This window comes from Gymnodraco acuticeps, unplaced genomic scaffold (genome assembly GCF_902827175.1).
Source record: "Gymnodraco acuticeps unplaced genomic scaffold, fGymAcu1.1, whole genome shotgun sequence".
In the NCBI taxonomy this organism is placed as follows: domain Eukaryota; kingdom Metazoa; phylum Chordata; class Actinopteri; order Perciformes; family Bathydraconidae; genus Gymnodraco; species Gymnodraco acuticeps.
The window spans coordinates 14,490-40,000 of record NW_022990742.1 but is presented as its reverse complement, the minus strand read 5'-3'; the positions used below and the strand labels follow the sequence as shown (position 1 = coordinate 40,000).

The following is a 25,511-nucleotide window of genomic DNA, read 5'->3' as shown; positions in this document are numbered from 1 at the left end:
ATCCATCCATCCATCTATCCATCTACCCATCCATCTATCCACCCATCCATCCATCTTTCCATCCATCCATCTATCCATCCATCCATCTATCCATCCATCCATCCATCTATCCATCTATCCATCTATCCATCTATCCATCCATCCATCTATCCATCTATCCATCTACCCATCCATCTATCCATCTACCCATCCATCCATCTTTCTATCCATCCATCCATCTATCCATCCATCTATCCATCCATCTATCCATCCATCTATCCATCCATCCATCTATCCATCCATCCATCCATTTCCTCGCTTGTTTATCTTAACAACCTTAACAAACCCTTTTTTATTTGTAGACATGACATCCACCATCTCCATATTCTGTCTGGATAATAAGTATTTTATTTCTGGTAACTCAGAAAGAGAAAACATACAGCTTTCAGTATTTAATACCTGATCCTCCCTCTCCTCAGGGAACATCATCGGCTCCGGGATCTTCATCTCTCCAAAGGGGGTCTTGGAGCACTCTGGCTCGGTGGGCGTGGCCCTGGTGGTCTGGGTGATGGGAGGCTGCATCGCGGCACTGGGCTCGCTCTGTTACGCTGAACTGGGCGTCACTATCCCCAAATCTGGAGGAGACTACTCCTATGTGACGGAAATATTCGGAGGTTTGATGGGGTGAGTGGAGAGCAGTACAGGGATGAGGTGTTTTTGTAGTGAGACCCTGAAGGCAGCATCTCCCCGGTTCTATTCACTAAAATGCAATCGAGATGTTCCATTGGATTATTTTTTGAAAATAATATAATAATAAACAAATAATGTTGGGCTATAAAGGAACTACAGCACGGTCACATGACTTCACGTCACCACCACTAAGCTAAAGGTGGCTAATGTTGGGCTATAAAGGAACTACAGCACGGTCACATGACTTCTCGTCACCACCGCTAAACTAAAGGAGGCTAATGTTGGGCTATAAAGGAACTACAGCACGGTCACATGACTTCACGTCACCACCGCTAAGCTAAAGGTGGCTAATATTGGGCTATAAAGGAACTACAGTACGGTCACATGACTTCACGTCACCACCGCTAAGCTAAAGGAGGCTAATGTTGGGCTATAAAGGAACTACAGTACGGTCACATGACTTCACGTCACCACCGCTAAGCTAAAGGTGGCTAATGTTGGGCTATAAAGGAACTACAGTACGGTCAAATGACTTCACGTCACCACCGCTAAGCTAAAGGTGGCTAATGTTGGGCTATAAAGGAACTACAGTACGGTCACATGACTTCACGTCACCACCGCTAAGCTAAAGGTGGCTAATGTAGGGCTATAAAGGAACTACAGTACGGTCACATGACTTCACGTCACCACCGCTAAGCTAAAGGTGGCTAATGTTGGGCTATAAAGGAACTACAGCAGGGTCACATGACTTCTCGTCACCACCGCTAAGCTAAAGGAGGCTAATGTTGGGCTATAAAGGAACTACAGTAAGGTCACATGACTTCACGTCACCACCGCTAAGCTAAAGGTGGCTAATGTTTGGCTATAAAGGAACTGCAGTACGGTCACATGACTTCACGTCACCACCGCTAAGCTAAAGGTGGCTAATGTTGGGCTATAAAGGAACTACAGCACGGTCACATGACTTCACGTCACCACCGCTAAGCTAAAGGAGGCTAATGTTGGGCTATAAAGGAACTACAGCACGGTCACATGACTTCACGTCACCACCGCTAAGCTAAAGGAGGCTAATGTTGGGCTATAAAGGAACTACAGCACGGTCACATGACTTCACGTCACCACCGCTAAGCTAAAGGAGGCTAATGTTGGGTTATAAAGGAACTACAGCACGGTCACATGACTTCACGTCACCACCGCTAAGCTAAAGGAGGCTAATGTTGTGCTATAAAGGAACTACAGCACGGTCACATGACTTCACGTCACCACCGCTAAGCTAAAGGTGGCTAATGTTGGGCTATAAAGGAACTACAGCACGGTCACATGACTTCACGTCACCACCGCTAAGCCAAAGGTGGCTAATGTTGGGCTATAAAGGAACTATAGCACGGTCACATGACTTCACGTCACCACCGCTAAGCTAAAGGTGGCTAATGTTGGGCTATAAAGGAACTACAGTACGGTCACATGACTTCACGTCACCATCACTAAGCTAAAGGTGGCTAATGTTGTGTGTGAGGACGTTTAGTCGTCTCTTTTAGACACTTGTTAGCAACCACCGTTTTTAATTGAGTTTAAGGGGTGTAGGGAGAGAGGGAGGAATTGATAAATAAATGTAGGGAGGAATAAAGGGATGTTGGAAAGGAGGGTTGAATGTACGCAGGGATGAATGTTTGAAGAGTAAAAGGGTGGTTCCTGACAACGGATAAAAGTTGATTTAAAGGTGTAGTGAAGGTGTTGCCATGCTCCCAAACTTAAGCTATAACTAATCCTCTTCATCACTGATTTGTTTTTCATTGTCTTCCTCTCTCGCAGGTTCCTGCTGTTGTGGAGCGCCGTCCTCATCATGTACCCGACCACGCTGGCCGTCATCGCGCTCACCTTCTCCAACTACGTCCTGCAGCCCGTCTTCCCCGACTGCGTTCCTCCGTACATGGCAACACGCATGCTGTCCACCGTCTGCCTCCGTAAGTGGACGCCTGAAGCCACGTATATTCTCTTTCTTTTCTGAGTAAAAGTTTAGAAAATCTGATATTTTTGTAGTTTGACGTGCAAGCTTTTTTTTAAGTGATGTAGCGCTGCTGTCATATTAGTTTCAACCCCAATACATACATTTAGATTTCTCTATATAGGCTTCTGGAAGTGGGATTGTTAAATACCGCGGTGCTCATTCAGGAGGAGGCTGCATGGAAGTAAACAGAATGTGAAACAGCTTGATTTCTTCTCTGTTTCTGATGCACTTTAGATGGATTGTGTATTTTGCGGCATCTTCATGACGGTTGATTTATCCTGATCTCTCCTCTCTAATGCTGCTGATGATAACACAGCTCATCAATAAACTACATGCTCCTCCTAGATGATAGGAAAGGAGGTGTCAAACTTCCTTTATAACCTCCTTTAGCTTAGGAACCACTGGACCTCCCTCACCGAGAGGAGAGGAGAAAATGCTGCCCCACAATGCATTGCAGCCGTAGCATTTGCCGTCACTCAACAATCGGCCGTTCACGGAAACAACCGATTATGACGGAGAAATGATATCATGAAAGTTACGGTGCTTATTAAGCATTTTAAAACGTATGTGGTAAGTTGCCAAAGTGCTTTGTTCTGAACGTTCATCAGTATTATAATCAAAGAGAGAAATATGAACGTTAGTTTTTACTGAAATGATCAAATAAAGTCACCATCTCACAGTCTTTACTGAGCTGTGTGGATAGATAGATACTTATTGTCGTTACACAGTACAGGTACCGTGTAACGAAACGGTTTCTCTGCATTTGACCCATCCTAGTGTTAGGAGCAGTGGGCTGCCATTATGTACGGCGCCCGGGGAGCAGTGTAGAGAACGGTGCCTTGCTCAGGGACACCTCGGTAGCACTTGGTCTTTCCGGGACTTGAACTGGTGACCTTCCAGTTGCCAAGCCAAGTCCCTATTGACTTCGCCACCACCGCTGTGGGGTTTGTTCAACTTTTAAAAGATGTTTGAGTGGTGATATACACAGAGATAGACGTTAAGGACTAACGTTTATAATAAATACATCTGTATTGATTTAAGATCTTTTCATCAATCATACGTATTGGGATCATTTGTATTAATGAGGACCGGAGGGAGAGGGGGACGAGCAGAAGTTTCACTTTCCTTTTTATTTCAATTCCAACTTTGGTCATGAAGAATATGTTTCTCTGTTGTCCACGTTCATAAAGCATAAAGCAACAGCATCAGAGCACGGTGCAGAGTCTCTAGATGAGTTCACAGGAGTCCCTCGTTCTTATTGAACATCCATGTTGTAGTCCGCTGTATAGAGAACTGTAGTCTCCATAGTTTCCCCACAGCAGCAGACGCACATTCAGGACGTCCGCTGGCGCATCAGAAACACGTCGGAAAGTGAAAGTGCAGTCGATTCTCTAAAGTACCGCGGTCTCTTCTCCTAAGTCCTTTTGAATTCTCCTATCCACTATCCCTTAACCCCGTGACATTTCACTCAGAGGAGAGGAGGAGACGATAGGGTTAGACGATAGGAGCTGATTTTTTGATTATTCGAGCGCAACCGAGGGAACTGAAACCTGAAGTATCTGCAGATGTTATTAAGCTGAGGTTCTTTTAGTTTTGAGGGGAAGTGGAAGCAGCAGAGAGTTTCTTCACCCCCTCAAAAATTGAAATGTTCCCATAAAAAATGGATTGTATGAGAAAATAAATGCTTCATGAGGACTGTAGGGGCGAGGCAGAGATCATGCAGGATCTCAGTCACTGAAACAACTGAACCGTTGACTTTAAGTAAATGTATTATGTCAACAGTAATAGTGAGTTGAACCTTACAGTTTTTATTTAAACTTAATTAATTTTGTCCCCACCACTTTGCATTAGGATCATTTGTTAAAAATGTTCTTAAAATAGTGTGCCCAAATAATTGAACACTTTGAGAAAGCTTTATTTGCACAACAGAACATGTACAATCCGGAGGACTCTTCACACTTTCTGGGTGTGTTTCTGGTGACCCGAGTGGTGCAATTTGAACCTGTGATACGTTTAATATTAGTTGTATTCGAATAGAGAATAGCTTTAGCAGTGTAGCATAGATACTGCACTAGGTGTCAAAAAGAAGTATTGTAAGAATATATATGTATTGTTTGCGGAGAGGAGCTTGATGCAGTTGTTCCCCAACACTTTTTTCTAACAAAGTGACGCCCATGGTTGACATAATATATTTAATTAAAGTCAACGTTTCCGTCACTGTGTGCACCATTAATCCACACAGCCTCTTTGTCTTTTCATGAGAGTAGTGGAGTACAAATACTTCGTTACTGTACTTAAGTACATGTCTCTGGTATCAGTACTTTACTCCACTACTTATTTTCCTGACCACTTTTTACTTTCTACTTCTTACATGTTGAACACAATTACCTGTACTTTCTACTTCTTACATGTTGAACTCAAATACCTGTACTTTCTACTTCTTACATGTTGAACACAAATACCTGTACTTTCTACTTCTCACATGTTGAACTCAAATACCTGTACTTTCTACTTCTTACATGTTGAACTCAAATACCTGTACTTTCTACTTCTTACATGTTGAACACAAATACCTGTACTTTCTACTTCTTACATGTTGAACCCAAATACCTGTACTTTCTACTTCTTACATGTTGAACCCAAATACCTGTACTTTCTACTTCTTACATGTTGAATACAAATACCTGTACTTTCTACTTCTTACATGTTGAACTCAAATACCTGTACTTTCTACTTCTTACATGTTGAACACAAATACCTGTACTTTCTACTTCTTACATGTTGAACTCAAATACCTGAACTTTCTACTTCTTACATGTTGAACACAAATACCTGTACTTTCTACTTCTTACATGTTGAACACAAATACCTGTACTTTCTACTTCTTACATGTTGAACACAAACACCTGTACTTTCTACTTCTCACATGTTGAACACAAATACCTGTACTTTCTACTTCTTACATGTTGAACTCAAATACCTGTACTTTCTACTTCTTACATGTTGAACACAAACACCTGTACTTTCTACTTCTCACATGTTGAACACAAATACCTGTACTTTCTACTTCTCACATGTTGAACACAAATACCTGTACTTTCTACTTCTTACATGTTGAACTCAAATACCTGTACTTTCTACTTCTTACATGTTGAACTCAAATACCTGTACTTTCTACTTCTTACATGTTGAACTCAAATACCTGTACTTTCTACTTCTTACATGTTGAACTCAAATACCTGTACTTTCTACTTCTTACATGTTGAACACAAACACCTGTACTTTCTACTTCTTACATGTTGAACTCAAATACCTGTACTTTCTACTTCTTACATGTTGAACTCAAATACCTGTACTTTCTACTTCTCACATGTTGAACTCAAATACCTGTACTTTCTACTTCTCTCATTTTCCAAACAGCTGGTTCCTTTAGTCTGAATGTGTGTTTGGTGCGTGATCATTATTCTTTAGAGTCATTGCGTGCCTATTGATTTGAACACGATCCGTGTATCCATCATTTCCTGGTCTTCTCTAAAGAAGAGGGACCAATGGAAACGTTGTCATGTTGCCGTTGTTCAGCATGGAAACATTCATTAGCTAACAATGACATTATTGTTCTATTAATATAAAGGGAGGTCAGGTACTCTTTAAAACAGCTGCTAGTTATGGGTACTTTTTACTGAAGTACATTTCAAAGCTCTTTACTTTTACTTGAGTAAAGAAGTTTAGTCAGTACTTCTACTTTTTACCAGAGTATTTTTAAACACGAGTGTCTGTACTTCTACTTGAGGAAAGGATGTGTGTACTTTTGCCATCTCTGTTCAAGAGTAAATAACGTCTGGCTTCAAATCCCGTCTGCGGGGTGAAGTGGCGGGACTTCGGGGTGTGATTCCTCGCCTCTGACGCCATCATTCACACTTGTTTTTGGATCTGGAGGCTGAAACGTGAGCTCTAAATGTAGGGATGGTGGGGGGGGAACGGAAGTGGTTTGTTTAGCGGGGCTGACAGCTTGTCTTTGTGTCGGAAAGCGAGGCCAGCATGAGAGCAAAGCCGGTGACAATGATGGACGAGGTGAAACAATCGCCCTGCCCTCCCTCCATCGCCCGTTTCCCACATTCCTGCCTCCCAGGGCAACTGGCCGCCCACCAGAAACACACCAGAAGCCATCAACGGTTACCCAATGGCGATGGTGCTGATATATTTAAAGGGACAGTTCACCCCAGAGTCAAAAAACGCATAGTGTTTCCTGATTTTCATGAGTGTTGGAGATGTCTGCCTTCTGGTTGTTGTGCTTAAAGCGCAAAAAAAACATGGAAAATAGAGTTGATTTAAATGGATATAATGGAAGATAATCCATAGTTAGCAGTTTCAAGTGGTCTATTTCCTGCCATATAATCTTATCGGTGGTGACGTGAAGTCATGTGACCGTGCTGTAGTTCCTTGATAACCCAACTTTAGCCACCTTTAGCTTAGCGTAGGTGACATGAAGTCATGTGACCGTGCTGTAGTTCCTTTATAACCCAACATTAGCCTCCTTTAGCTTAGCGGTGGTGACGTGAAGTCATGTGACCGTGCTGTAGTTCCTTTATAACCCAACTTTAGCCACCTTTAGCTTAGCGTAGGTGACATGAAGTCATGTGACCGTGCTGTAGTTCCTTTATAACCCAACATTAGCCTCCTTTAGCTTAGCGGTGGTGACGTGAAGTCATGTGACCGTGCTGTAGTTCCTTTATAACCCAACTTTAGCCACCTTTAGCTTAGCGTAGGTGACATGAAGTCATGTGACCGTGCTGTAGTTCCTTTATAGCCCAACATTAGCCTCCTTTAGCTTAGCGTAGGTGACATGAAGTCATGTGACCGTGCTGTAGTTCCTTTATAACCCAACTTTAGCCACCTTTAGCTTAGCGTAGGTGACATGAAGTCATGTGACCGTGCTGTAGTTCCTTTATAGCCCAACATTAGCCACCTTTAGCTTAGCGGTGGTGACGTAAAGTCATGTGACCGTGCTGTAGTTCCTTTATAGCCCAACATTAGCCACCTTTAGCTTAGCGGTGGTGACGTGAAGTCATGTGACCGTGCTGTAGTTCCTTTACAGCCCAACATTAGCCACCTTTAGCTTAGCGGTGGTGACGTGAAGTCATGTGACCGTGCTGTAGTTCCTTTATAGCCCAACATTAGCCACCTTTAGCTTAGCGGTGGTGACGTGAAGTCATGTGACCGTGCTGTAATTCCTTTATAGCCTAACGTTAGCTTTTTACTTCAGAAATCATAACATGGTGTTAATATGTGGAGATTATCCTGCTGAAATAAACTTGTAAATATCATAAACGTTTGTTTGACAGACCAACGCAGTGTTGATTTATTACTGATTGTGTTGAATTGTGTTTTCTGCTTAGTGCTGCTGACCTGGGTGAACTGCTCCAGCGTCCGCATGGCCACGAGGATCCAGGACGTGTTCACGGTGGGGAAGCTGATGGCGCTGGGTCTCATCATCGTGGTCGGCCTCGTCCAGATCTGCAACGGTAACTCTCTCAGAATGTTATGTAACATGGAAATAAATGTAGAGGTGTAGGAAGTATTCAGATCCTTTTTTTCTACAGTCCTCTCCAGCTGATGTTCAGGTGTATATCAGTATGTAGTGTTTCTACTTTAAAGAGTTCTCTCTTGCTGATGTTCATATCAGTATGTAGTGTCTCTACTTTAAAGAGTCCTCTCCTGCTGATGTTCAGGTGTATATCAGTATGTAGTGTCTCTACTTTAAAGAGTTCTCTCTTGCTGATGTTCATATCAGTATGTAGTGTCTCTACTTTAAAGAGTCCTCTCCTGCTGATGTTCAGGTGTATATCAGTATGTAGTGTCTCTACTTTAAAGAGTCCTCTCCTGCTGATGTTCAGGTGTATATCAGTATGTAGTGTCTCTACTTTAAAGAGTCCTCTCCTGCTGATGTTCAGGTGTCTATCAGTATGTAGTGTCTCTACTTTAAAGAGTCCTCTCCTGCTGATGTTCAGGTGTATATCAGTATGTAGTGTCTCTACTTTAAAGAGTCCTCTCCTGCTGATGTTCAGGTGTATATCAGTATGTAGGGTCTCTACTTTAAAGAGTCATCTCCTGCTGATGTTCAGGTGTATATCAGTATGTAGTGTCTCTACTTTAAAGAGTCCTCTCCTGATGATGTTCAGGTGTATATCAGTATGTAGTGTCTCTACTTTAAAGAGTCCTCTCCTGCTGATGTTCAGGTGTATATCAGTATGTAGGGTCTCTACTTTAAAGAGTCATCTCCTGCTGATGTTCAGGTGTATATCAGTATGTAGTGTCTCTACTTTAAAGAGTCCTCTCCTGATGATGTTCAGGTGTGTATCAGTATGTAGTGTCTCTACTTTAAAGAGTCCTCTCCTGCTGATGTTCAGGTGTATATCAGTATGTAGTGTCTCTACTTTAAAGAGTCCTCTCCTGCTGATGTTCAGGTGTATATCAGTATGTAGTGTCTCTACTTTAAAGAGTCCTCTCCTGCTGATGTTCAGGTGTATATCAGTATGTAGTGTCTCTACTTTAAAGAGTCCTCTCCTGCTGATGTTCAGGTGTATATCAGTATGTAGTGTCTCTACTTTAAAGAGTCCTCTCCTGCTGATGTTCAGGTGTATATCAGTATGTAGTGTCTCTACTTTAAAGAGTCCTCTCCTGCTGATGTTCAGGTGTATATCAGTATGTAGTGTCTCTACTTTAAAGAGTCCTCTCCTGCTGATGTTCAGGTGTATATCAGTATGTAGTGTCTCTACTTTAAAGAGTCCTCTCCTGCTGATGTTCAGGTGTATATCAGTATGTAGTGTCTCTACTTTAAAGAGTCCTCTCCTGCTGATGTTCAGGTGTATATCAGTATGTAGTGTCTCTACTTTAAAGAGTCCTCTCCTAATGATGTTCAGGTGTATATCAGTATGTAGTGTCTCTACTTTAAAGAGTCATCTCCTGCTGATGTTCAGGTGTATATCAGTATGTAGTGTCTCTACTTTAAAGAGTCCTCTCCTGATGATGTTCAGGTGTATATCAGTATGTAGTGTCTCTACTTTAAAGAGTCATCTCCTGCTGATGTTCAGGTGTATATCAGTATGTAGTGTCTCTACTTTAAAGAGTCCTCTCCTGATGATGTTCAGGTGTATATCAGTATGTAGTGTCTCTACTTTAAAGAGTCCTCTCCTGATGATGTTCAGGTGTATATCAGTATGTAGTGTCTCTACTTTAAAGAGTCCTCAAGTGTCATTTCTATTAATTAATTGTCTAAATAATATGAATGCATGATATTTTGTCCTGCAGGGAACTACGAGGCTCTGACTCCTCAGGTGGCGTTCTCCATGGAAAGAACTCCAACAGTCGGTCAGATCGCACTCGCTTTCCTTCAGGCGTCCTTCGCCTTCAGCGGCTGGAACTTCCTCAACTACGTCACGGAGGAGGTGGTGGAACCCAGGCGGTGAGTTTATATACACTATCAAATCTATAAATGCTTCTGTGCATCTAACTCAACATCCTCCATCCGTTTTATCTTATTGCTTTGCTCGCTCACATTGTTCTGGGCTTTTTCTTTACCTGTTACCCAATGGTACTGATATATTTAAAGGGACAGTGCACACCAGAGTCAAAAAATGCAAGTGCTTCCTGAGTTTCATTAGTGCTTAAAGCGCCAAAAACACATGGAAATCTCAAATAAAGTCGAGTTCAATCGATAAGATGGAAGAGGATCCACAGAGAGCAGTTTCAAGTGGTCTATTTCCTTTTTACCAAACTACACTGACAAACCATATCACCTTAGCAGTGGTGACGTGAAGTCATGTGACCGTGCTGTAGTTCATTTATAGCCCAACATTAGCCATCTTTAGCTTAGCGGTGGTGATGTGAAGTCATGTGACCGTGCTATAGTTCCTTTATAGCCCAACATTAGCCACCTTTAGCTTAGCGGTGGTGACGTGAAGTTATGTGACCATGCTGTAGTTCCTTTATAGCCCAACATTAGCCTCCTTTAGCTTAGCGGTGGTGACGTGAAGTCATGTGACCGTGCTATAGTTCCTTTATAGCCCAACATTAGCCACCTTTAGCTTAGCGGTGGTGACGTGAAGTTATGTGACCGTGCTGTAGTTCCTTCTATAGCCCAACATTAGCCTCCTTTAGCTTAGCGGTGGTGACGTGAAGTTATGTGACCGTGCTGTAGTTCCTTCTATAGCCCAACATTAGCCTCCTTTAGCTTAGCGGTGGTGACGTGAAGTCATGTGACCGTGCTGTAGTTCCTTTATAGCCCAACATTAGCCACCTTTAGCTTAGCGGTGGTGACGTGAAGTCATGTGACCGTGCTGTAGTTCCTTTATAGCACAACATTAGCCTCCTTTAGCTTAGCGGTGGTGACGTGAAGTCATGTGACCGTGCTATAGTTCCTTTATAGCCCAACATTAGCCACCTTTAGCTTAGCGGTGGTGACGTGAAGTTATGTGACCGTGCTGTAGTTCCTTTATAGCCCAACATTAGCCTCCTTTAGCTTAGCGGTGGTGACGTGAAGTCATGTGACCGTGCTGTAGTTCCTTTATAGCCCAACATTAGCCACCTTTAGCTTAGCGGTGGTGACGTGAAGTCATGTGACCGTGCTGTAGTTCCTTTATAGCACAACATTAGCCTCCTTTAGCTTAGCGGTGGTGACGTGAAGTCATGTGACCGTGCTGTAGTTTCTTTATAGCCCAACATTACCCACCTTTAGCTTAGCGGTGGTGACGTGAAGTCATGTGACCGTGCTGTAGTTCCTTTATAGCCCAACATTAGCCTCCTTTAGCTTAGCGGTGGTGACGTGAAGTCATTTGACCGTGCTGTAGTTCCTTTATAGCCCAACATTAGCCTCCTTTAGCTTAGCGGTGGTGACGTGAAGTCATGTGACCGTGCTGTAGTTCCTCACTTCTCCGGTGAGCATATATACGCTATCAAATATACGCTTCTCTGCATCTTTCTCAACATCCTCCATCCATTTTATCTGCTTGCTTTGCTCGCTCACATTGTTCCGCGGTTTCTTTTGGTCTTAATCCAATCGCTGCAGATACTTTGATAGTGTGGAAAATGTGATGTTTCCCTTTGACTTGCAGAGAGTTAGATCAGAAGATCAATACCACTCTCACATTTGTTAATGAAATATTGATGTGGTTACTGGAAACGGGGGGGAACAGTTATCCAGCATCTTTAAAGTGTACAAATTAGATTTAAATTCTACATTTAGCATCCAGTAGTTTCTATGTGCTGGGAACCCTTGCTATACATTTCTTAAAGGTCTCCTATGTATACCATATATTATTGGTCTCAAATATTAAAAAATATATATAAAAAAACATGTTGCTGAAGTGTTTTGCTCGAAATACCAAACAGATCACCCATTCTAGCCTCAAACCCCTCTATTTCAGACCTGTTACTAACGGTTACCAACAATGATAGGTGACCTTTAAATAAAGCTTTTGGGTTCTCAACATTTCAGGGTTCGCTTAGCTGGCAGCTAAGCTTCCATGTGAGCCAGAGCTTCATGCATGTTCATGCTTTTATTTTTGGTTTTGCCGGGGTGATGTGTGCATGTGTGTGTCAGGAATCTACCTCGTGCCATCTACATCTCCATCCCGCTGGTGACCGTCGTGTACACACTCACCAACATCGCTTATTTCTCCTCCATGTCGCCCGAGGAACTGCTGTCCTCCAACGCTGTGGCCGTAGTGAGTAACCGGAGAAAATATCACTCAGTTATGGTCTTTCTCTCAGAGAGGGGCCATATTCTGCTGATGTTCAGGTGTATATCAGTATGTAGTGTCTCTACTTTAAAGAGTCCTCTCCTGCTGATGTTCAGGTTTATATCAGTATGAAGTGTCTCTACTTTAAAGAGTCCTCTCCTGCTGATGTTCAGGTGTATATCAGCATGTAGTGTATCTACTTTAAAGAGTCCTCTCCTGCTGATGTTCAGGTGTATATCAGTATGTAGTGTCTCTACTTTAAAGAGTCCTCTCCTGCTGATGTTCAGGTGTATATCAGTATGTAGTGTCTCTACTTTAAAGAGTCCTCTCCTGCTGATGTTCAGGTGTATATCAGTATGTAGTGTCTCTACTTTAAAGAGTCCTCTCCTGCTGATGTTCAGGTGTATATCAATATGTAGTGTCTCTACTTTAAAGAGTCCTCTCCTGCTGATGTTGAGGTTTATATCAGTATGTAGTGTCTCTACTTTAAAGAGTCCTATCCTGCTGATGTTCAGGTGTATATCAGTATGTAGTGTCTCTACTTTAAAGAGTCCTCTCCTGCTGATGTTCAGGTGTATATCAGTATGTAGTGTCTCTACTTTAAAGAGTCCTCTCCTGCTGATGTTCAGGTGTATATCAGTATGTAGTGTCTCTACTTTAAAGAGTCCTCTCCTGCTGATGTTCAGGTGTATATCAGTATGTAGTGTCTCTACTTTAAAGAGTTCTCTCTTGCTGATGTTCATATCAGTATGTAGTGTCTCTACTTTAAAGAGTCCTCTCCTGCTGATGTTCAGGTGTATATCAGTATGTAGTGTCTCTACTTTAAAGAGTCCTCTCCTGCTGATGTTCAGGTGTATATCAGTATGTAGTGTCTCTACTTTAAAGAGTCCTCTCCTGCTGATGTTCAGGTGTATATTAGTATGTAGTGTCTCTACTTTAAAGAGTCCTCTCCTGCTGATGTTCAGGTGTATATCAGTACGTAGTGTCTCTACTTTAAAGAGTCCTCTCCTGCTGATGTTCAGGTGTATATCAGTATGTAGTGTCTCTACTTTAAAGAGTCCTCTCCTGCTGATGTTCAGGTGTATATCAGTATGTAGTGTCTCTACTTTAAAGAGTCCTCTCCTGCTGATGTTCAGGTGTATATCAGTATGTAGTGTCTCTACTTTAAAGAGTTCTCTCCTGCTGATGTTCATATCAGTATGTAGTGTCTCTACTTTAAAGAGTCCTCTCCTGCTGATGTTCAGGTGTATATCAGTATGTAGTGTCTCTACTTTAAAGAGTCCTCTCCTGCTGATGTTCAGGTGTATATCAGTATGTAGTGTCTCTACTTTAAAGAGTCCTCTCCTGCTGATGTTCAGGTGTATATCAGTATGTAGTGTCTCTACTTTAAAGAGTCCTCTCCTGCTGATGTTCAGGTGTATATCAGTATGTAGTGTCTCTACTTTAAAGAGTCCTCTCCTGCTGATGTTCAGGTGTATATCAGTATGTAGTGTCTCTACTTTAAAGAGTCCTCTCCTGCTGATGTTCAGGTGTATATCAGTATGTAGTGTCTCTACTTTAAAGAGTCCTCCCCTGCTGATGTTCAGGTGTATATCAGTATGTAGTGTCTCTACTTTAAAGAGTCCTCTCCTGCTGATGTTCAGGTGTATATCAGTATGTAGTGTCTCTACTTTAAAGAGTTCTCTCCTGCTGATGTTCAGGTGTATATCAGTATGTAGTGTCTCTACTTTAAAGAGTCCTCTCCTGCTGAATTTCAGGTGTATATCAGTATGTAGTGTCTCTACTTTAAAGAGTCCTCCCCTGCTGATGTTCAGGTGTATATCAGTATGTAGTGTCTCTACTTTAAAGAGTCCTCTCCTGCTGATGTTCAGGTGTATATCAGTATGTAGTGTCTCTACTTTAAAGAGTCCTCTCCTGCTGATGTTCAGGTGTATATCAGTATGTAGTGTCTCTACTTTAAAGAGTCCTCCCCTGCTGATGTTCAGGTGTATATCAGTATGTAGTGTCTCTACTTTAAAGAGTCCTCTCCTGCTGATGTTCAGGTGTATATCAGTATGTAGTGTCTCTACTTTAAAGAGTCCTCTCCTGCTGATGTTCAGGTGTATATCAGTATGTAGTGTCTCTACTTTAAAGAGTCATCTCCTGCTGATGTTCAGGTGTATATCAGTATGTAGTGTCTCTACTTTAAAGAGTCCTCTCCTGCTGATGTTCAGGTGTATATCAGTATGTAGTGTCTCTACTTTAAAGAGTCCTCTCCTGCTGATGTTCAGGTGTATATCAGTATGTAGTGTCTCTACTTTAAAGAGTCCTCTCCTGCTGATGTTCAGGTGTATATCAGTATGTAGTGTCTCTACTTTAAAGAGTCCTCTCCTGCTGATGTTCAGGTGTATATCAGTATGTAGTGTCTCTACTTTAAAGAGTCCTCTCCTGCTGATGTTCAGGTGTATATCAGTATGTAGTGTCTCTACTTTAAAGAGTCATCTCCTGCTGATGTTCAGGTGTATATCAGTATGTAGTGTCTCTACTTTAAAGAGTCATCTCCTGCTGATGTTCAGGTGTATATCAGTATGTAGTGTCTCTACTTTAAAGAGTCCTCTCCTGCTGATGTTCAGGTGTATATCAGTATGTAGTGTCTCTACTTTAAAGAGTCATCTCCTGCTGATGTTCAGGTGTATATCAGTGTGTAGTGTCTCTACTTTAAAGAGTCCTCTCCTGCTGATGTTCAGGTGTATATCAGTATGTAGTGTCTCTACTTTAAAGAGTCCTCTCCTGCTGATGTTCAGGTGTATATCAGTATGTAGTGTCTCTACTTTAAAGAGTCCTCTCCTGCTGATGTTCAGGTGTATATCAGTATGTAGTGTCTCTACTTTAAAGAGTCCTCTCCTGCTGATGTTCAGGTGTATATCAGTATGTAGTGTCTCTACTTTAAAGAGTCCTCTCCTGCTGATGTTCAGGTGTATATCAGTATGTAGTGTCTCTACTTTAAAGAGTCCTCTCCTGCTGATGTTCAGGTGTATATCAGTATGTAGTGTCTCTACTTTAAAGAGTCCTCTCCTGCTGATGTTCAGGTGTATATCAGTATGTAGTGTCTCTACTTTAAAGAGTCATCTCCTGCTGATGTTCAGGTGTATATCAGTATGTAGTGTCTCTACTTTAAAGAGTCCTCTCCTGCTGATGTTCAGGTGTATATCAGTATGTAGTGTCTCTACTTTAAAGAGTCCTCTCCTGCTGATGTTCAGGTGTATATCAGTATGTAGTGTCTCTACTTTAAAGAGTCCTCTCCTGCTGATGTTCAGGTGTATATCAGTATGTAGTGTCTCTACTTTAAAGAGTCCTCTCCTGCTGATGTTCAGGTGTATATCAGTATGTAGTGTCTCTACTTTAAAGAGTCCTCTCCTGCTGATGTTCAGGTGTATATCAGTATGTAGTGTCTCTACTTTAAAGAGTCCTCTCCTGCTGATGTTCAGGTGTATATCAGTATGTAGTGTAAATATCACGGTATGTTATTCAGGTGTTTCCATAAGAATAAAACCATGTGTGATGTTGTAGTGATTGTGTGTTCTGCTGTCAGACGTTTGGAGAGAAGCTGCTGGGGATGTTCTCCGTCATCATGCCCATATCCGTGGCTCTGTCCACCTTCGGAGGGATCAACGGATACCTGTTCACCTCCTCCAGGTGAGACCCTCCCCGTTGGGAACATCCTGAGTGTCCTCCTCCAGCATGAGAGTAGCATGCTAACAAAGGTATCAACTGTAGCTGTGAACATGACAGGATGTGTGATTAGCTAGAAGAGCATCAGGACTGTTTGAGGCAGATGATAGCTATGTGATTAACATGATGATTCAGCCTCTATGGAGAGAGACATCAAGCATGCTCATTTCTGACGTGGAGCTAATCTGAAGTAAACATTGAATACTGCTTTCTATTCCTCCATCTTGTGACTGTGTAACTCCCTCTCTTGATATCAACATGTGAAGGACACTGCTCAGGAACTACTTGATGCTCTGTATGTGATGACTCCTTCCATTCTGGAGAGGATCACAGATACATGGATCCTGAGACTGAAGCTCAAGCCGGGGACCAGGGATTATTAACATGTTTTAATATTCGGAAAAAGTCCAAATTTTGAGATTTTTGAGAAACTCTGAATTCTAAGAAAAAAGTTAGAATTGCATTGATTTTTTGAAAAAGTTAGAATTTTTAGAAAAATACTGAATTTTTTGATTTTTGAGAAAAAACCCAACAAATTCTCTTTTTTTGTTTTGACTACTTCCATTCTTGAGAGGATAATAAATACATGGATCCTGATGAAGCTCAAGCCGGGGACCAGTGATAATTGTCTAACACTCCCTACCTACCACACTCCCGAATTATATAAACAGTGATCACCGCAATAAACCGTATTTATTTTTGTCTTAATGTACATTATTCAATTTCATATTCTGTTCTTGTACATATCATATTCTATTTACATGTATATAGACTTCTTGCACTATTTTTTATTTTTGTAATTTAATATATGTTGCATTGCAGGAGGAGCTCAGGTCAGGAGAATTGCATTGCCATTTCTACTCTGTAGCTTGTGTGACAATAAAACCTTTGAATCTTTGAATGCTGCTCCGGAGGACTCGTTGTACTGCTAAAAATACTTCTAATGCTACTGTACTTTATTAATGTACTTAGTTGATTAATTTTGTCCTGCAGGTTGTGTTTCTCTGGCGCTCGAGAGGGTCACCTGCCCAGTCTGTTGGCTATGATCCATTATAAGAACTGCACCCCCATCCCCGCTCTGCTGGTCTGCGTACGTACAATCCAATGAGATAATGTAACATGGCTATGTAACACTCAACCATACACATTTAAATCATGTATGTAAAAGGTTATTTTCAATGAGGAGTAGAAGAAAAATAAAATAATAGAAGAAACTCAATCTTAAATTAACATAACCGGCATTTTATTAAACATTCAACAACACTTTCAACAAAGAAAGTCTTATCTTAAATATATTTTCAGTGTGCTGCCACCATAGTGATCCTGTGCATCGGAGAGACTCACAACCTGATAAACTACGTGTCTTTCATCAACTACCTGTCGTACGGAGTCACCATCGCAGGCCTGCTGTATCACCGCTGGAAGAAACCCAACCTGTACCGACCCATCAAGGTACTACTATATCCGTTAAAGGTCTCCTATCATGCAAATTGCACTTTTTGATCAGAATCAGAAACAGGTTTATCACCAGGGAGGTTGACACGCATGAGGAATTTGACTTGGTGTCGTGGTGCAGACATTAAAGTAAAACAAACATTTAAAAACACAGAGAACGAGAAAAATATTAGAAATAATAAAATATATAGTAAAATATAACAGTATTTTCATAGAAATGGAATAAAAATCGGCAGTAATAAAAAATAAATAAAACAGATATTGTTGTACATTGTGTGCATTAATGTAATGCATAGAGTCTATGATGTGGCTGAGCTAAAGTGTCTTTTATACATAAATATGTCCGAACATAAAACCCTCTCTCTTTTCCTCCGTACCCAAATCTCTAAAAACGGGGGAACAACGGAGCTGATCCAGATTTGCGTCCGATTTGACGTAATAGCAGAAATGTGGGCTAGAATGAGTGATCTGCAAAACACTTCATAGACATGTTTTTTATATATCTGAGACCTATAATATCTGCCTGAAAATAGAACAATAGGAGACGTTTAATCAAACTTTACTAAAGGTATGGACTGGAGCCAATTCATTCGAAAACATTGTCACTGGCATCAGTTTGGATTTACTGACAATCACGGAGGAGTGTATAGAAAGTGTTTAGCAATATTTCTCGGGATACCTCAAATGACTGAAGGCAACATGACGATGTAAGGCCTGTCACTCACAGTTAAGCCCCGCCCCCCCCCATGCAAAATCAAGGCAAAAGTCTGATTTATTTTTTTAAATGGTCTGAATCTGGAAGCGTAAAATCTGCGACTGAAAAAAAGAATGACTAAAATATCAAAATATAAATGTATGTGAAATGTGAAGAATTAAGTACTTGGTTTTAATTTGAAGTACTGTTTAAACCCATGAATGTTTCCCCCAAAAAATAAATTAAATAATATTCAACATGAACTTTTATAAAAATACTTGTTTTTAGTTTGAATCCAAAGTTCAGGATCAAAACTTGAACTTGCCCAGATTTAGCTCCATAAAACAAAGCTGTGTTTTAAATACTTGTTTTAATTTGAAGTTGCGGTGGATCCGATGTAACACTCACATTAAAGAATAAAACAAAGAGGAATCAATAAAACGCAGACACAGAGATGGTTGAAGTTAATTATTATATTACTGTACAGCAGGGGGGTCAAACTCAAATACACAGTGGGTCAAATAAAAAGAAAAATGGCTGCTAGTGGAGGGCCGGACTGGTTCAATGTTTATTGCAAAACTTATTGAAATGAACTTATTGCACATAATAAACCTGGAACTAACAAAGCTTAAATTATTGCCTATAAAAACAACATTAAGCATTAAATAATCAGCTGCATTCAAGAAAACAAGTGCAAGAGAAACTCAGTGTGCTGCTCTGTGATGCTAGCTCAGATACTTGGCGTCTCATCTTGGGTGCAAGCTCATCAATGTTTGGGCTCAGGCTCTGAGCGGAGGAGACCCTCAGGCAGTGGCGCAAATGGGGGCCACTGAAAATCTTGGGGTGGCCTATCAAAACCAAGCATTTAATTGTTGTAAAAGTATAGAGATGAAAACAATGGCAAAGAGAATCACCTACTGATATACTTTGGTTTCTTATTTTACATTTTCTGATACTATTCATCTGAAGTGAATATAATACGGATAGTTAACATTTTACTTCAAACAACATTTAAAATAACCTTGTTTTGGGTTATGTATACTTGTGTTGGTGATTTATTGTTTTGTTTTTTATATATGCTAGTTGTTCTTTCCTTTTTAAAAAGACAAAGACAGCTTAATTTAAATAAGTTCCTTTATTGTAAGGCACAACATGTTCAGCATTCTCAACACATACGATACACAACATGTTCTTCAGTTATATTCTGTCTCTAGGTTATAACTTGTTTTAGACTGAACAAAGCTGTTTGTGTCACACTGGGATCAAAGATGATTGACATGACTTTATTGAATCAAGTTTTAAAACATGACTATTTTATTTCAACAGGACCCAAAAACACAAGGGGTATAAAATGGTAAATACATACTGTGATTGAACACAAAAACACCATCTATTATTGACCTTTATAGCAAATTCAAAACATTATAAATGATACAAAACACCACCTTTTAGTATTAGACAGAAAATAGGTGACGAGACATATTTCTATTTTTTTAGATTAGGCCACTGTGGTGAGAGTAATACATATAGCTTGTATTCCATTTGTTTTGAAAAATGTATATTTATACTTTATAAACAAACTGGTTACCCTTTTTTTAAATTAGCATACAGAACATTATGAAAACAAACTTGACTAATGGTCGGCTCAGAACACAGAAGAGGAAAAACTGCATCGATTCTCGTTTCATTTTGAAGGAGCTGCAGACCTAAAGTATGTAGAAGACTTCAATGATTACAAAGGTCACAATCACATTAATAAAACTGTACTTAGGTTTTAGTTTCACTTTTACAAAACAGAGTTCCACATGTACTTTCTAGCATGTATGGCCATCTCCTCACTAGCCCTATGCTGCTGCTCCCCTGCCAGCTCTGTCTCTCCTTTACTTCTTAAAATAAGAAGAGATGTCTGTTGGCTTTCTCTTCATTTTCTGCAAATTGACATTACACACAGCAGTGATTAATAGTAGCCTACGCATTACTCCAGCCCAGCATACCGACATCAGCTAAGGTTAGCTTAGCAAGCTAAACTAACGCTAACTAGGATAGCCGCCAAAGTGTGTTTACAGACGAATTATACCTGAAGTCAAGCCAGCCTTTACTGAGCCCCGAGCCTGTTTTCCAGGTCTTCCAGCGTTTGTCTCGTTTTAATGCCATTGAACACACATTTTGATCAGAATAACAGCTAACGGTAAGCATATCTCCGTTTTTTGATACCTAAAGCTAACACACTAAAGCTTAAAGTGTTGTGGGGCTTAACAGGCAACGAACGTATACGACTTACCTTCTAGAAGTCTGGTGGATTTTTGTCAAGTCAGTAGAAAAGTCAGTAGAAAGAAACGTTTTGCTGCAACCTGCTGCTGTCTGTGCGAATCTCAGAGTGGTGCGCGCGAGTATCAGAGGGGTGCGCGCGAGTATCAGAGTGTTACCATGGTAGCAGAGAGCACTATGAGCGTTGGAAGCTCAAATCAAGCGATTTGCTGGCTGTGTATTTGTTGTTAAATATCAGATAAACTACTATGCATACGTGACTGGCGAGGCGGTTTGTGTGGTGGGGGGGGGCAGTGGGGGGGCCAACAAATATATCAGGGTGGCCATGCCCCCCCCCCCTGCTGGCGCCACTGCCCTCAGGATGGAGTGAAGGTGTGCGTGCAATATACCGGCGGGCCAGATTAGAAATTATCCTGCGGGCCGAAATTAAATTCACCAAGGGCCTGATTTGGCCCCCGGGCCTTGAGTTTGACACATGTGCTGTACAGCATTATAAGAGACACATTGCATGCGTAGTTGAACTGTGACCTGACAGAATATTGCATTTTCTGTCTCCTCGGTCTTTAAATAATTCCAGGTTCCATGACACTTTTCTCCGCTAATACCTTATGTACTGTTGGCCACAGAAATAGAGTGGTGCAGGAATGAGTCCTAAAACCCGGAAGTGAGTCAGCATTTCTCCACTTCCTGTTCCCTCCTCTCAGAGCCAATGGGATCTCTCCGTAAGATTTTGGAAAATATCTGGAAATAAGGTCTGTGGTTGAGACACATTGAAGAGACGGATCACGTTTTGTTCTACATTAAATCATCAGCAGTGACCCCACTGGTGATTTCTGAAGAGTTGACGTGTCTGAGAAACGATGGTTGTTACCAAGCGGCTGAATAGGACTACAGAAGTCGTGGAGGTCGTTGTACGTCATTACGCCGAACACGTGAACACTCCTCTAAGTTAGTTTCTGTTCTGCTTGAAAGCAAGTCCCTGCCTCCTGCAAACGGTTCAAACTAACGCTTCAACTCGTTCCATCTAGAATCTGTATGTTTGAATCTGGATCTGAAGTCGGCGTGACGTTGAAGTCGTGCTGCTGGACTCGGCTGTAGTTCCTTTATAGCAGGGGTGGGGAACCTCCGGCCCCCGGGCCGTATACGGCCCGCGAGACCATTTGGTGTGGACCTCGAGGTAATTTATAAACACACGCAAAAAAGAAAAAAATTAAAGAAATCTAGACCGCAAAATAATTAAACAAGTGAGTGCCTGTTTTTCCTGGCCAAGGTCAGGGTCCTTGAACACAACACAAGCCTAACGTGTCATCACGTGGTATATGTCTCGTCTGACAGGGGTGCAGTTCTGACGGAGAGCACCAGAACGTCGCTCCGGCACTTCCAAAAACTGCAGTACCCATAAGGAGCCGTACACATGCCGCAGTTTCTGCGTGGCTGTGTCTTTAGCTGTAAGCCCAGTGGCGATCTGTTCATCTGTCTCACTGATCATACAGTCAATAACTTTGTTGTTATTAGCATCTGGTTAGCTAGCTATGCTAACGAATATAAGAAGCTTTTTCTACAACCAGTGAGGTAAAGGCACATCTTTATATGATCATTATAGTTATAAAACAAATAAGAGAATAAAGTAAACAGGAATAAAATACTATATGACAGTAAAAAAAAGTTGTTATTAATAAACAAGAATACAGTTTGAAAGGGGAGTGATTTGTAAAATATCCATAAAGAAAAAGAAATCTGCTTCCAGTTCTGTTTCATCTGGGTGTTGAGAGATGTTTCCATAGATCTACTAATGTTGCTCTCAAAGTGCACCAGATTGATACTTTTAACTTCAACATTTAAAAAAACAAATCTTCCCGGGGGAGCATGCCCCCCCCCGGACCCCCCTAGAGGAGGTTAGGTCCCCCCCCCACTTAAATCATGTTCACATGGATAGGAGTCTACATTTGCACACATCTTGTGTCCATACCTTTCTGTTTGGGTGGTCATGCCACAACCGTGCACGTGAATGCGTGAGTCATGGCAAGACATCTGGATTCAGAGGTTGCTTTTTCTTTGCACAACATGAAAGAAAGGTGAAATGAGTGGGCTGTGATTTTAGTTTTTTTAAGCAGAGGTCAATCATTTGTACGGCCCTCGGAGGATGTTGAAAACATTGAAATGGCCCTTGAGAGGAAAAAGGTTCCCCACCCCTGCTTTATAGCATAACGTTAGCATTTAGCTTCTGGCCATTAGATTTATGATTAGAACATTATCAAAGTAGACATGTGGAGATTATCCTGAACAAAGCATTTATCAAACAGGTTCGTTTTCCACAGACCTTCATTTTTACAATATTCCAAATCCTATGGAGAAATCCCGTTGCTTTTTGTCGAGGGAACCAGCAGCTTCCTTCCGGGTCAGGCCTACACAAGTACAGTCATCCCTGCACCGCTCTATAGGGATGCCTCTTCTTGGAACCCACACGTTAGGCTTCTACAAAGTTCTGTTTAATCCCATGAATGTCCCCCAGGTGAGCCTGCTGGTGCCGCTCAGCTACCTGCTGTTCTGGGTTCTGCTGCTGGGCTTCAGTCTGTACTCGGAGCCCGTGGTGTGCGGCGTGGGCCTCGTCATCATGCTCACCGGCGTGCCCGTCTACTTCCTGGGAGTCCACTGGAAAGAGAAACCAAAGTGCATCTACAAATTCATCGGTGAGTTTTATATGACCACATTATCACACGGCTACATACTAAATAAATCAATGACTTGAAACGCTTATTGATCCAAAATAGATATATAGATAGATTAGTACTTTATTGATCCCAAATTGGGAAATGTTTGCGCTGCAGCAGAATAAGAAGACAAGCCAATGCACATAAGAGAAATTAAAACACTAGAAATAAACAATCCAAAATATTTCTGAAATAGAAATAAAATAGCATTAAAAAGTAAAAAAATATACACGTGGAAATACAAATTGACAGTAACAAAATATAAAGCAGGATATTACATTAATTGTGCAAGGAATGGATTATTAAATATTAAATTGAATGATTAAAATGATTTTACTTATTTACATTTGTTAAGAAAAGGTAGTCCGTCCCACAGTTCTGCCCTTTCACACCAACGCGGTTCCAGGGCCGGTTCGGAGCTAGAGCCTGATGATAAGCATCGGTTTCCTGTTCACACCGCAGCGGAGCCGGCTCTTTTCCCCGAAAACCGGTTCTTACCAAGCTCCAAAAAATGTTCTGCCTAGAGAAGCAAGAACTGCATCCGTCACGCTTACGTCGGAGGGGCTGAGATTAACCGGAGCTAACAGTTAAAGGCAGTACGGCAAATAAAAGTGCAACAAGCAGTAGCGCTGAGCAAAGAGACTAGAAGGCAACCACACTTCATAAAGTCAGGCAACGCTAACCAGGCTGCGTGTGGTTCTGTTTATTTGTGCTTTACCATCCGTTCACTGTCATTGATCATTGTGGAGAGAGGCAGACGTGTTGTTTTGTGTTATAGCAGCTATCGGATGGAATCAATACATGGGCTGCACAGGTTGTCATGACAATCACAAGTAGAATCATAATGACAAATACGCCGGTAAAATGTGCCTGTAGAAAACGGCTTATGCCACAATAGGATAGCAACAAGTAGTCAAGTTATAGTCAGTTTAGCTTCGGTTGCTATGCCAACATCACCCATGTTATACCAGAGAAACTTTCATAACAGCGTTGTGATGCCAAACTGCAGCTGCAGCGGTCGGTACATGCCGCTGAAACACATTAATAAACAATGAACCACGGCACTCTGGAGAAAAGCATAAGGCCCATCGGGCTCTGGGCGGTGTGAACAAAACGGGGGCTGAAAAGAAGAACCGGTTCCGAAGAACGCAAGCACGGAGCTAGAACGGGAACCGCGTTGGTGTGAAAGGGGCTTCAGTTGTTGTTCCCTTTAGTGTTTACTTCCTGTCTGTCTTCTTCTGCTGTTCATTTTTGAATCGATTATTCAACTTTGCCTGACAGTAAGTGTACTCAAGTACAGTTTCTGAGTACTTCATCACATGTGTATAATCTGATGTATTTGTGTGTTTTTCTGCAGAGAGAGCGACGTACGTGGGCCAGCGGCTGTGCTTCGTGGTCTTTCCTCAGATCGACCCCGTCGAGAACGAGAACCCTGCAGAATGGACGGACCGTTCTTCAGGCAGGAGCAGTTTCTCCGCCAACTCCTAGAAACTTTTCCTCCGCACACACGAGGATCTTTTCTTTTGTTTGTTTTTATTCTGTGTAAGTTGAGACACTTCCTCCGGCTCCGGGCACTTCCTGTCTGACCTTTGACCCTCGGAGACTTGCTGCAGTCGAGTGGAAACGTTTTTATTTTCTTCTCTTTTTGCTACTAAGTCTTCAAGTTACAACAACCTAATGCCACCAGCTGTTGAAAGTGACTTTTATTCACATTTTGGACCCTCTTTTTTCTGACAGTACTCTGAGCGACTGGCGTCTTTTTCTGCTGAAAGTTCCCGCTCTTTTTTCGTGCCTTAATACGTTAGCCAACAGCTAACAAGCTAACAAGCTAACAAGCGACCCAAGACATTTCCATCAGGAGAAACGCGCTGCACAGTCTCCAGGTGTGTGCGTCACTCTTTAGTGTCCCCTGGTCTCCCAGCTGTGTGCGTCACTCTTTAGTGTCCCCTGGTCTCCCAGCTGTGTGCGTCACTCTTTAGTGTCCCCTGGTCTCCCAGCTGTGTGCGTCACTCTTTAGTGTCCCCTGGTCTCCCAGCTGTGTGCGTCACTCTTTAGTGTCCCCTGGTCTCTCAGCTGTGTGCGTCACTCTTTAGTGTCCCCAGGTCTCCCAGCTGTGTGCGTCACTCTTTAGTGTCCCCAGGTCTCCCAGCTGTGTGCGTCACTCTTTAGTGTCCCCAGGTCTCCAGCTGTGTGCGTCACTCTTTAGTGTCCCCTGGTCTCCCAGCTGTGTGCGTCACTCTTTAGTGTCCCCTGGTCTC

The 25,511-nt window shown here is 41.9% G+C and overlaps 1 protein-coding gene across 1 annotated transcript in view; it reads left to right on the top strand.

Annotated features, from left to right (window-relative positions):
• Window positions 1–25,254, top strand: part of slc7a10b (solute carrier family 7 member 10b) — a 46,402-nt gene extending 21,148 nt beyond the window's left edge. Inside the window, exons 2-11 of the mRNA XM_034231962.1 lie at window positions 459–663; window positions 2,482–2,633; window positions 8,074–8,199; window positions 9,986–10,139; window positions 12,276–12,399; window positions 15,986–16,089; window positions 17,119–17,215; window positions 17,428–17,577; window positions 23,055–23,232; window positions 24,611–25,254. Coding sequence (XP_034087853.1) covers window positions 459–663; window positions 2,482–2,633; window positions 8,074–8,199; window positions 9,986–10,139; window positions 12,276–12,399; window positions 15,986–16,089; window positions 17,119–17,215; window positions 17,428–17,577; window positions 23,055–23,232; window positions 24,611–24,741 — 1,421 coding nt within the window. The 3' untranslated portion in view covers window positions 24,742–25,254. The remainder of the gene's footprint in view (window positions 1–458; window positions 664–2,481; window positions 2,634–8,073; window positions 8,200–9,985; window positions 10,140–12,275; window positions 12,400–15,985; window positions 16,090–17,118; window positions 17,216–17,427; window positions 17,578–23,054; window positions 23,233–24,610) is intronic.
• The last annotated feature ends 257 nt before the right edge of the window (window positions 25,255–25,511 follow it).